Here is a 13,903-nt window from a genome sequence, read left to right on the forward strand (position 1 = left end):
TATTTGTTCCACTACTGAATGCCACCCTCCCTGGCACACTTCCCTGCTGGGATCATTAACTCGTAACCAAAAAGTGGTTTCACATTCAGATTTTAGAGAATAAGATAAATCATGTTTAGCAGGGAGGGATAAATGTTTCTTTGGGATCACGTATCTTTAATATATAGGACTTCCCTGGTGGCTCAGATGGTAAAGCGTCTGTCTACAATGTGGGAGACCCAAGTTCGAGCCCTGGGTTGGGAAGATCCCTTGGAGAAGGAAATGGCAATCCACTCCAGTACTGTTGCCTGGAGAATCCCGTGGACAGAGGAGCCTGGTAGGCTACAGTCTATGGGGTCGCAAAGAGTCGGACACAACTGAGCATAATGATGATGATGATCTTTAATATAAATAACATAGCAGATTAAAAGGGTGAGATGATAAAGCAAATCAGCTTCATTCATTTTCTAATTGATATGTATCTCCATAAGTAATTGTGTATAATTATGGTATTTTCATTGTGCCATTTTAAATTATGGTACATTGTTATCTAATTTTTTATGGCAAGGACACAGTTATTTATCAGTAGAACTGCAGAGTTATTAAATGCTGATTTCTGCAGGTATAGATAGATAATATTCAAAGCAACTGATAATGGTGAATAATACACATGTGCCTAAGTGCCTAAAATGATCCACACACTGGGGACCAGCAAGGGCCAAAGAAATGTTAGTTTTGATATCTGGGGATAGTTATGCTTTTTTTTTTTTTTTTTAACCAAACATATATAGTTGAAAATTCAGTATTAATTACCAACCACAGACCAGGGCAGTGGTTAGTTTCAGAGTGAGTAATAGAATAGTGCGTTTTTTTTGGATTAATTTTCACGATATTTAGAAAGAGACACTTGACTCTTAAGTTAAAAGAACCACGGTTGCTAATAATAAATACTGCAGAAAATAGAGATGTCTTATAACTGAATGATGAGGACACAGATTATACCCTTTCATGCCAACATATTACAGTACATGTTTCTGAAAAAACTCTCTCCACATGTTAGTTTTTTTCCACTGTAATTTTGCTTTAAAGTATACCAATTTGAAAGGTAAACTGTAACATAGAACAGGATAGAGTTTGTGGTTAGTTCTGTTACCTTAAGAAGAGTATTTTTGTTTTTCAGTGCTGTTTCAATCACTTTAATAGCAACAATTTTGTTTTTTTCAATGTCCTACTTCCCAGTTAAAAGGTTTTTTTTTTTAATAATCACATGATGGATTATGTAATATGTGGTTTACTTTTCCTGCTAAAATTGTTCATTAAAAAGAATTTTATGGAAATTTTAGGCTACAAAGTGATTATGATTAACTGTGATTGTATGATAAATTAGTTGATCTCAGCAAAGATTTTAGTCCATGGTGAGTGAATGTTCCTTTTTTTGAAACTTTATTATATAAACAAAGTCTCTTAATATTGGTAGGCTTTAGTTTTTGTTTTAGCATGTCAGCCATGATGAATAATTTCTATGCAAATAAGATGTTTTTATGTACAATTTCCAAATGTCTTACATCTGTGGACATAATTGCATAATCAACTACTAACATAAATTATTGTCCAGTGAAATTGTCTAAAGTGAACAAAAACCACACAGGGAATTAAATTTAAAAAACAAAACAGAACCTTAGATTCTAGAAGAGGGCCATCTCTTTTTTTCACTTGTTTTCTTTGCTATCACTGTGCCATTTTGATCCCTTCTCCTCCAACCTCAGTTCTTCAAGGCTCTACAAACAGCATTCTACAGTAAATAATGCTGATGCTCACAGTAAATTAGAAACAGTAAGGAGACTTTGAGATAATCAAGGAGCTTTCACCCTTCCCATCCCCCTTCACCCCAGCCCCTACCCTCATCCCCATGCTGGAAAGGCATAACTGTTTTTCTTATGTTTGGCTGCGATTCAGACTGTCTTTTTTCTTTTCCATAGTGACCTTGAGCCTGAATGGCTGGACAGTGTGCAGAAAAATGGAGAGCTGTTTTATTTGGAGTTGAGTGAGGATGAGGAGGAAAGCCTCCTTCCTGAAACACCTACCGTGAACCATGTCAGATTTAGTGAAAACGAGATTATTATCGAAGAAGATGATTACAGAGAAGGAAAAAAGTATGAACCCAAACTCAAGCGGTTTACCAAGATTTTAAAAAGTAAAAAACTTTTACCCAAGCGCTATAATAAAAAAAATAGTAATGCCAGCGGGCCAGTATCCATTCTAAAGCATCAGTCCAATCAGAAAATGGGAGTTATTGTCCAGCAGCGGCACAAAGATGTGAGTATCTACGTAAACCCCAAAAAGCTAACGGTCACCAAAGCCAAAGAGCAGCTCAAGCTTCTGGAAGTACTTGTTGGGATTATCCATCAGACCAAGTGGAGCTGGAGAAGAACTGGAAAACAGGGCGGTGGAGAGAGGCTTGTGGTCCATGGCCTGCTGCCAGGAGGATCTGCAATGAAGAGTGGTCAGGTTTTAATTGGTAAGTCCTGCTGGTGAACATCCGTCCTTGTTTGCAGGGTTAATGGTTGATGATGCCTTGTGAGGAAAGGGATTAAAACAAAATTATACTGAGTCTCAATTAATTAAAGATTGCTCAATGATACTTGGACAATATCATTTGGGATATTTGGGACAGTAGTGAAATTGTAAGGATGGTGTACTGCAATGAGCAGTGTTCTTTAGACAAGCACTTTATGCACGGAATATGCATGCATACCTTATTCAGCCAGGGAACAACTTAACTAATTTTTGAGTTTTTATAAATTTTATTGCATCTTTGTTTTATTTGCTGACAAGAAAAAGAAAATTGACAGTACAGTGATAATTTAGGTTTGAATGACCTATATCCAATAACATGATACAAAAATATGTAATTTAAGAATAAAAATACTTTAAAATTGTATGTTTGGACTTAGGCACACTGAGTTCTTGGAGTGGTTTTTAAATGATTTCCTTTGGCACATTTAGCAACAGTGGTGTTACAAATAAGTTTCCTTTTATGGGCATTTGTCATAAAATATCCTACCAATTTTGAAGGGAAAATAATAAACCTATGAGTTATTCTGAATATGTGTTAAGATGAGCATTTTGTGTTGCTGATATATTTTAAGCTGTTGGATATATTTGAATTAGTAGCAACTTTATTACCTAAGATAAATTAGTTAAAGACGAGACTCTGTTGTTAATGAAACTTACAGGTATTAACAATTCTCAAAGCTGATGGTCTTAAGCTGACTCAGTCTGAGAGCTTTTGATAAAGGAGTTTTTTTAGATTCTTTAGAAACCATTTAAAATATTTTAAAAATATCTTTTACTTAAAAGTCCAACTTTTGTTTGTCATTGATGTAACAGATAATTTTTTGAGCATCTGCTAAATGCCAGGAATACAAAGGTTATACTAATGATCCAGTTACTTCTCTTAAGTAGCTCATACTGTTGTGAAGGGCTTCCCTTGTGGCTCAGCTAGAAAAGAATTTGCCTGCAATTCAGAGACCCCGGTTTGATATCTGGGTCGGGAAGATCCACTGGAGAAGGGATAGGCTACCCCCTCTAGTCTTCTGGCTTGGAGAATTCCATGGACTGTATAGTCCACGGAGTTGCAAAGAGTCAGACACGATTGAGTGACTCTCACTTAACTGTTGTGGAAGAGGTGGGTCAAAAATAAGCAGTTTCCTGCAGTGTGATAAATGCCACGATGGGGATTTGCAAGGGGGAATCTTATAGGAAGGGCATCTGTGCAAAGTGTGTGTTCTAACTGGTTGCAACAAGATCTCCATTTTCTCTCCTTAAAATGTATTTTTATACTCCTCCCATGGAGAGTTATAGTCTGAGTGGGTGTCTCTGCCCCGCCTCCCTGGCCTTGAACTTGGTTGGCCTGCGCCAGCAGCTTAATTGGTACTGTGTGACTTAAGAAGTGGGATCGTAAACAGGCAATGCTGCTTGCCTGTCACCATTCTGTGGGGAAGTGCTTGCCTGTCACTGTTCTGTGAGGACGCCCAGGTGGCATGAAGAGGCCTTGAGTAGTAGTATTCTGGCTGATGGCCCCAGCTACCCTTCCCAATGGCCACCAGATGTGAGTGAAGAGTCTGTCCAGGGAACTCCAGCCCCAGCCACTGTCCGGCTGCAGCTACATGAGAAGCCCTAGTGAGAACCTCAGCTGAACCCCATCCACCCCAGTACCGGGAGAGATAATAAATGGTGGTTGGTGTTTGTTTCTTTTTTTTTTTTTAACTGAGATATAATTGACATATTAGTTTCAGGTATACAGCATAATGATTTTATATTTGTGTATACTCTGAAATGATCACCACAATAAGTCTAGGAAGCATCCATCTTCACATATAGTTACAAAAATGATCAGTATTGTTTGAAGCTAGTGAGTTTTTAGTGATCACTTAGGCAGTAACAGGCACCTGGAACAGGATCTAGTGCATACTTTCATTCTCTGAAGTCCTCACCTTCCTTCTGTGTAAAGTTACAGGATTGGGCCACAATATCTCTAGGGTTTTTTCTTTTAGTTCTGTGAAAGGAGGCCAGCATACCTGCTTATGAAATCCTGCCTGGTTGTTGCAGGATTGCCACCATAATTGTAGGATCCCACATGCTGGAAAACCCCAGCTCATGTCCTCTCTTTATATTCACCTGGGGCCTTTGCTGGGAATACCCATTTGGACTGAGTTTTAGACAAATTTCTAAAATTTTTGTACCCATTTCTCTTGAAACCTAACAGAGAGGTCATTATGACCAGTTAGCCTCCTGTTCCTTATTTCTTTTCCCCTGATAATCACTCCAGTCTGCTGACCCTCCTAGGAATGCCAGTTACCTCTGGGTGTGATCTTTGTGCCTCTGTATGGGAGGAAAGAGAATCAACCAGAGAGGAAGACTACCAGGGTGGGCCTACTGTTTATTGTTAAAATAATTTAAAGGTACCCGAGATGCTAGTAGTCTACTTTATTAACTTGAGTGAGGTAGCATGTATTGTACTACAATTTATGCACTTTTCCTGCATGTGTACTAAATAGCAATAAAAAGTTAGAAAGAAAGATTATAACTTACAAATAAGTAGACAAGGAAATTTGTTGAAATAAAATGATTATTTCATCTTTGGCACAGGGCAAAATGCTTGGCTCATAATAAGCCCTCAAAAACATGTACTGAATGAATAAACTATGTAAAAAGAATACATGCAGGGTTATTGTTACCATCTTTCTAAATTCCATATATATGCGTTAGTATACTGTATTGGTGTTTTTCTTTCTGGCTTACTTCACTCTGTATAATAGGCTCCAGTTTCATCCACCTCATTAGAACTGATTCAAATGTATTCTTTTTAATGGCTGAGTAATACTCCATTATGTATATGTACCACAGCTTTCTTATCCATTCATCTGCTGATGGACATCTAGGTTGCTTCCATGTCCTGGCTATTATAAACAGTGCTGCGATGAATTTAGAAAGATGGTAACAATAACCCTGTATACGAGACAGCAAAAGAGACACTGATGTATAGAACAGTCTTTTGGACTCTGGGAGAGGGAGAGGGTGGGATGATTTGGGAGAATGGCATTGAAATATGTATAATATCATATATGAAATGAGTCGCCAGTCCAGGTTCCATGCACGATACTGGATGCTTGGGGCTGGTGCACTGGGATGACCCAGAGGGATGGTATGGGGAGGGAGGAGGGAGGAGGGTTCAGGATGGGGAACACATGTATACCTGTGGCAGATTCATTTTGATATATGGCAAAACCAATACAATATTGTAAAGTTAAAAAATAAAATTAAAAAAAAAAGAATACATGCAGGGAAAACAATTAGAAGTTAATATAAATACAGCAAAATGCTGTGGTGTTGGATTAGTGTGGGGGCTTTATGGGTGATTGTTGTCTGCTTTTTCAAGTTTTGAACTTTATGATTAAGCCCTGTAGTTTTAAAATTATATAATTTGGGAATAAAGAATGGATGATTTTTTTTCAGCATTTATTTTTTAAAATTCTCTGAGCAGTCATAGGTATTAAGCTTCTGAATAATGAATATTACCTCATAACCTAACTTACACCAGAGATATAAATCACTGCTAGGAAAGAGCCTTCGTCCTTGAATGCTTCATTGGGCAGATGCCCTCATTTATCAAGATCAGAAGTCCTGTTCCAAGTCGGGTATGTGTTCATACCCATCAGTGGACAATTGTAATGTCATGGTGAGTTTGCTAAATGCAAAGCACCTTGCTCAATTGCACAAGGTGCTTCTGTGGTGGTAATTCCTCACTTGTTTATCTCGCGGTGACGTGCACACTGCAGTCGCCCCACAGGCAGGAGGATCATGAGAGCTTTGTCCTGATCAGTGCAGCTTGCTCCGGGTGACCTGCCCTTGTCTCATTGGAGAGTGACCCACCGTTGGCTAAAGTCCCTTGAGCAGCACACTGAGACTGGTGACTCCTCTTTCTTTTCACGACAGCAGAAATCTGTTCTATTCTCACTCTTCTTTGCTGGTTTCTTGGGGGTTTTGCTCCCTTTCTTGGTGCCATTTTTGCTGTTCAGGCTGTCAAGGGCTTGCATGTTTATTTTTATATTTCTGTTAAAGTTTGACAGATAATAGCTCCTGAACCACCTGTAGCAGGTCCCCATCTCGGTCAAGAGCAAGTAGAAGTTCTCCTTTTATCTACATCCTAGAAACTGGCTATCATCTGTGTTTTTTTTTTTTCTTCAAGATTATTATTCAAGTCATTTAAAATTAGGTGTTCTTTTAAGGATTGGGAAGGATAGGGTTAGAAGAAGTACACATTGGTATTCTAGACCCTGCATACCCTGAAGACTATTTCTGATGAAGAATAAACAAAGTTTTTATTTCAAGTTCTTTTTGTATCAACTTCTGATATGCTCCCCTGTGGTCACTAAATAGATTTGTTTTATATAATATTTGTGCTGTTTTGCTTTTAAATTTTAAAAAAATTTTGGAAGAGCTTTTTGATTTACTTTTAAAAATCATTTAAATTGAGGTGTTACTCTATAACATGCCCAAATCTTAAATGAATACTCAGTGAATTTTAACGTATCTATATACCTTTGTAACTACAACCCAGGTGGGTACCCATATGCTCCATGGTGCATCCTCCTTATTGGTACACCCACCAAAGATAATCTTCTAAAAGTCAGAAGTTTTCTAGCAACAGTTGATTTCACCTCTTCTTTAGCTTCATGTATATGGAAGTATATGGTGTGTATTCTCTTGTTTCTGTTTTCTTTAGTTTATAGTCTATGAGACATGTGGATGTTGTCACTATGTAGTAATCCATTGTATGAATGCATACTATTTGTTTTTCCATTCCACTGTTGACAGACATTGGGGGTTTGCAATTAAAATATCTGAAGCTCTCTTTTGAAAAGATAGCTTTGGGTTTTATGAACATGTCACGTATGGATGTGAGAGTTGGACTGTGAAGAAAGCTGAGTGCCAAAGAATTGATGCTTTTGAACTGTGGTGTTGGAGAATACTCTTTAGAGTCCCTTGGACTGCAAGGAGATCCAACCAGTCCATCCTAAAGGAAATCAGTCCTGGGTATTCATTGGAAGGACTGATGTTGAAGCTGAAACTCCAATACTTTGGCCACCTCATATGAGGAGTTGACCCATTGGAAAAGACTCTGATCCTGGGAGGGATTGGGGGCAGGAGGAGAAGGGGATGACAGAGGATGAGATGGCTGGATGGCATCACCAACTCAGTGGACATGAGTTTGAGTGAACTCTGTGAGTTGGTGATGGACCGGGAGGCCTGGCGTGCTGTGATTCATGGGGTCGCAAAGAGTCAGACATGACTGAGCGGCTGAACTGAACTGAATGTGTGATTTTACTATCTAATCTTTGGTAGACTGTTATTTGGTATACATTTTTGTCTTCTCCCATTATAGTTGTAACACTTGGATATTCTTTGTTTTCCTATATTTACAATCCCCAAGTAAAATTACTTTTATTTATTTGTTTATTTTTGACTGTACCGTGTGGCTTGTGGGATCCTAGTTCCCCGACCAGGGATCAAACCCAGGTCCCCTGCAGTGGAAGCACAGAGTCCCAACCCCTGGGCCTCCAGGGAAGTCCCCATTTCTATATGTTTAATGAAAATAACTCTACTTACTTGTCTCTCTTCTCTCATATAATTTATCCCCCATATTTTTACCCATGGTACTTGATCCACTAGTAAAGACACTGAAGCAGTGACTTCATTGGAAAGAGAATTTTAAGAGATTTTAGGCCCTTGTAGAGAGAGTCTGGTGCAGTTACTTCCCTCCGTGGGTGAGCACCAGAGGTGTCATGTTCCTTATCCAAGAGCAGACAGACAGCCAGTCAGTGATAAAGCTGGAATCTATGGGTTGTGAATTCTGTTCACAGAGCTCTTTCACTTAACCATGTTGCTCACTTGAGTGGGTGGGGAGTGCCAAAAGATTTCCCTTTGAAACAAAAAAGAAATGATTTAATCCTTTCAAAAATATAATTGGGAAATAAGCTACCACAATGTACTGTTTAATCCAGTGAATCCATTTTGAAACATTTGTTCTCAAGAAGTCATCTATAAGACACACCTGCAAGCCATCCCAGCAGATCAAGTCAGGCCCACCAGCCTAAAATCTCTTAAAATTCTGTCTTTCCAATGAACTCACCACCCATTTTTGTGCAGTCTGCAAACTGAGAATGGTTTTAACCTTTTTCAATGGTTAGAAAACAAATCAAAAGAGTGATATTTTATGACATATGAAAACTTTATGAAATGCAGACATCAGTGTTCATAAATAAAATTTTATTGGAACACAGCTACATTTATTTGTTTATTGCTACTTTAAAGCTACAATGTCAAAGTTGAAGAGTTGCAACAAAGACCATATGGCCTGCAGAGCCTAATGTATTTACTGATCTGAGCCTTTTCAGAAAAAGTCTGCTGACCCCTGATGTAAAAAGAGGAAAAACTATGTGCATGAAAACATTTGTTGAAGCATTTTTCAGTTAGAATAAAAAACAAAAAACATGAAAATGTCAGGCCAACAGTATGGTTATTTAAATTATAATTTAATAATTATAAATTATTTGTTATTTGACCATTAAAGTTATAATTCTAAAAACTATATAACCAGCATAAAAATTCTTATTACTTGAGAGATTTAAAAGGAAAAAATAATTCCTGATGACTCCTTTGTGTGAACAGAGGTAAAGACTAAAAATAATTTTCAAAATGAATCATGGCTATAGGTGGCTCAGCTGGTAAAGAACCCATCTGCCAATGCAGGAGACCCAGGTTCAATCCCTGGGTTGGGAAGATCCCTTGGAGAAAGGAATGGCTACCCACTCAAGTATTCTTGCCTGGAGAATCGCATGGACAAAGGAGCTTGGTGGGCTACAGTCCATGGGGTTGCAAAGAGTTGGACACGACTGAGTGACTGAACAACGACAATTAGTGCCATAAATAATTTATAGTCATCAGTGGTTTTTCCTAACATTTCTGTAGTATTATTTTCTATTTTAATGAGAAATGAAAACCTTACAATAGTTTCTTATCCATCATCTTCTGACAATATGATATTTTAATATCATATTAAATTTTACATGGGCTTCCCTGATAGCTCAGATGGTAAAGCGTCTGCCTACAATGCAGGAGACCCAGGTTCCATCCCTGGGTCAGGAAGATCCCCTGGAGAAGGAAACGGCAACCCATTCCAGTATTGATGCCTGGAAAATCTCATGGACCGAGGAGCCTGGTGGGCTACAATCCATGCAGTTACAAAAAGTCGGACACGACTGAGCAACTTCACTTCACTTCATAATATTAGTAGTTATTATTACTTAATATTACTTAATAAATAAGTTATTATTACTTAATATTCTGTACAATATTAGTAGTTACAATATTTGTGCTATCATTAGTCAAGGAACTCTAGAATGGTAGGTTGGGAGGGACCTTAATTTTCTCTAGTTTAGTGCTTAAGTATTATAGTTGAGGGATTGATATTGAAGTTAAAAAATATAGTAGTTTTTATTCTCTCAAAACTTAAGATTTTGTCAGTAAATGCATTAACTTTAATGAATAAAATGGCAGTACATAACTGCTTAAAAAAGCAGATGCTTTCCCCTCTTAAGTCAAATTCAGCTTAATTTAAATGAACAATTTAAATTCACAATCTGATCCCAACCCCCCATCTCATACGTATTTTCCAGTCCTCCTGTACATTAAATACTCACTTCTAACAGGACTGATTTTTTCTTTCCCCGGTGACCTCCAAAGGTACCTTGTATATCCATCTGTTCTTTAGCATTCTTGGTCTCTGACTCTCATTTGGTGCTTAGTCAAGGTTGCCTTATATTGTTCAGTGGGTATATTAATTTCCTATTGCTACTGTGACAAATTACCAGACCTGGTGGTTCAAAACAGCACAAATTTATCATCTTACAGTTTTGGAAATCAGAAGTCTAAAATGTGTTTTCCTACACTACAATCAATGCATGTGTCCACAAGGGCTGCATTCAGTCTGGAGTCTCCAAGGGAGAACTCCTTTCCTTGGCAAGCTTCTAGAGAACTCCTTTCCTTGGCAAGCATTCCTAGCCTTGTGGTCCCTAACTCCACCTTCAAACCTGGCAGTGTAGCATCTTGAAGTCTTTCTCTGACTGACTTTCCTGCCTCATTCCTTTAAAGATCCTTTGATTACATGGGACTCACTTGATTAATCTCCCAATCTCATGTTTCTTAATTACATCTGAAAAGTCTCTTAGCTATGTAAAGTAACATATTCACAGATTTTAGAGATTAGGATGTAGACATTTTTGGAGGACTATTCTGCCTACCACAGTGTGTGTTTTTTATTTTGTTTTATAAGATATGAGTGTTATTTTTTTCTTTGCAGTAGTAATAATATATGCTTATTGTAGACCATTTAGAAAATGTAATAAAGCAAAGAAAAAGTCCAGTCACCCAAAGACAGCATTTTGGTGTGTGTCCTTTCTTTTTCATACATTTATGTGTAATAATTTTGTTCAAAAGTAATTTCTTAAATTGTGTATTCATTTTGCATATAATGTTCGTGGAACTGTAAACTAACTTTTGCATATATATTTCCATAGTCCCTGATGCCTAATGTAGTTAGTATGCTTCAGTACACATTTGTCATTTGATATAAGTAGATGTTGAGAAATTGATGGGTGTTCTGAAATAATAAACTTTACATTGAGGAATTGACTTAAGCATTATGATAAACTAACCTTCTCTCTGTAGGTTTTATTTGATTCTTGAATGTATCTCTTGATAAACTTGGTAGATTTTCCCCTCTTATTTCTACCCATCAATAATCCTCAGACTATTGCTTATTTAACAGTTCAAACCAATTCATGCATTTCATTTCCTTTCAGCCTTTGAGATGGCACCATGCATACTAATGACTCCCATGCACTTGTTGAGAAAGAGCTTCCCCGGGGCACAGGCTGCCCACTGCAGTGATGTGATGTCCAGGAAGCCTGCCACCTCTGACTCACCTCATAGGAGGTGCTCAGAAAAACACAAGGAAAACAAATATCTGGGAAATGGAAAGGAGATACAACTCTTTATAGAAAGAGACAGTTTTCTACTAAACATTTTAAAATATTGTGTACATACTACAGTTGTTCTAGGATTAATTTTCATGTCTTTTGTGATGATTCATGTCTCCTAGTTTTAGAGGTTTGCTGGACATGGTGCTTTCAGACTACACTTCCTACAGTACTCAACTACAGAACTGTATTCATTAGGGTGTAGGGTGGGGGGGAGGAAAGGAGTCATTTGTGACATTATCAGGTGGTTTTAGTTTAAAGGAACAAGTTTTAAATCGTTTCACTATTTAAGTGTCCTGAGGACAGAATAATCTACAGACAGTAGAACTCATGGTTGGTATCATCCAGAAGTGGTTTTGTTTTACATCAGTACTCCTGTATTGTGTTCAAATTCCTTCATCTTTCCCTTGCCCCCCCTTCCTTCCTTCTCCCTCTTTTTCTTTCATTATTTTCTTTCTTTCTCTCCTCCTCTCCCTTTCTCCTTCCCTTCCTTTCTTCCTTTTAAAAATCAGTATAGGTATAAATAATGTTATATAGTATACTTATTTAATCTCTTGTTTAAAAATAATTAGGGGAGTATGTTGCTTTTTTATTTTTCCAAGTTGAATTAAAGTTGGAAATTTAGTTTGCAAGTTCTTTCTTTTCTTCCAGTATGATTGAGATATAACTGACATAAAGCACTATAGAAGTTTAAGGTGTACAGCATAATAAATTGACTTACATCATAAAATGATTACCATAATAAGTGGTAATGTTTAGTGAGTATGCATCATTTCATATAGGTACAAAGTTAAAGAAGTAGAAAAAGAATTTTTGTGTGTGATGAAAACTCTTAGGATTTACTTTCTAAACACCTTTGTTACGTAACATACTGGAGCATTAATTATACTTATGTCGTAATTACATTCCTAATACTTATTTATCTTATAACTGGAAATTTGTACCTTTTGACCAACCTCATCCAATTTTCCCCTTCCTGGCTTCCCTGCCTCTGGTAACCACAAATCCATTTTCTTTTTCTATGAGTTTGTTTGTTTATTTGTTTGTTTGTTTGTTTGGTTGGTTTAAACCATTTATTGCCTAGTACAATGCTTTTTTTTTTTAATTTTATTTAACTTTACAATATTGTATTGGTTTTGCCATATATCAAAATGAATCTGCCATAGGTATACATGTGTTCCCCATCCTGAACCCTCCTCCCTCCTCCCTCCCCATACCATCCCTCTAAAGGTCGTCCCAGTGCACCAGCCCCAAGCATCCAGTATTGTGCATCGAACCTGGACTGGCGATTCATTTCACATATGATAATATACATGTTTCAATGCCATTCTCCCAAATCATCCCACCCTTGCCGTCTCGCACAGAGTCCAAAAGACTGTTCTATACATCAGTGTCTCTTTTGCTGTCTCGTATACAGGGTTATTGTTACCATCTTTCTAAATTCCATATATATGCGTTAGTATACTGTATTGGTGTTTTTCTTTCTGGCTTACTTCACTCTGTATAATAGGCTCCAGTTTCATCCACCTCATTAGAACTGATTCAAATGTATTCTTTGTAATGGCTGAGTAATACTCCATTGTGTATATGTACCACAGCTTTCTTATCCATTCATCTGCTGATGGACATCTAGGTTGCTTCCATGTCCTGGCTATTATAAACAGTGCTGCGATGAACATTGGGGTACACGTGTCTCTTTCAATTCTGGTTTCCTCAGTGTGTATGCCCAGCAGTGGGATTGCTGGATCATAAGGCAGTTCTATTTCCAGTCTTTTAAGGAATCTCCACACTGTTCTCCATAGTGGCTGTACTAGTTTGCATTCCCACCAACAGTGTAAGAGGGTTCCCTTTTCTCCACACCCTCTCCAGCATTTATTGCTTGTAGACTTTTGGATTGCAGCCATTCTGACTGGCATGATATGGTACCTCATAGTGGTTTTGATTTGCATTTCTCTGATAATGAGTGATGTTGAGCATCTTTTCATGTGTTTATTAGCCCTCTGTATGTCTTATTTGGAGAAATGTCTGTTTAGTTCTTTGGCCCATTTTTTGATTGGGTCATTTATTTTTCTGGAATTGAGCTGTAGGAGTTGCTTGTATATTTTTGAGATTAGTTGTTTGTCTGTTGTTTCATTTGCTATTATTTTCTCCCATTCAACCTGCCTGACTTCAGGCTCTACTGCAAAGCCACAGTCATCAAGACAGTATGGTACTGGCACAAAGACAGAAATATAGATCAATGGAACAAAATGGAAAGCCCAGAGATAAATACACGCACATATGGACACCTTATCTTTGACAAAGGAGGCAAGAATATACAA

General features: G+C 37.6%; 1 protein-coding gene across 3 annotated transcripts in view; it reads left to right on the forward strand.

Annotated features, from left to right (window-relative positions):
- The window catches only part of INTU (inturned planar cell polarity protein), a 99,442-nt gene that overhangs the window by 20,211 nt on the left and 65,328 nt on the right, over positions 1–13,903 (forward strand). For all 3 annotated transcript variants that reach the window (XM_027567310.1, XM_027567309.1, XM_027567308.1), the window contains exon 2: positions 1,959–2,497. In XM_027567310.1, the coding sequence (XP_027423111.1) occupies positions 1,959–2,497 (539 nt within the window). The remainder of the gene's footprint in view (positions 1–1,958; positions 2,498–13,903) is intronic.

This window comes from Bos indicus x Bos taurus, chromosome 17 (assembly GCF_003369695.1).
Source record: "Bos indicus x Bos taurus breed Angus x Brahman F1 hybrid chromosome 17, Bos_hybrid_MaternalHap_v2.0, whole genome shotgun sequence".
In the NCBI taxonomy this organism is placed as follows: Eukaryota; Metazoa; Chordata; class Mammalia; order Artiodactyla; family Bovidae; genus Bos; species Bos indicus x Bos taurus.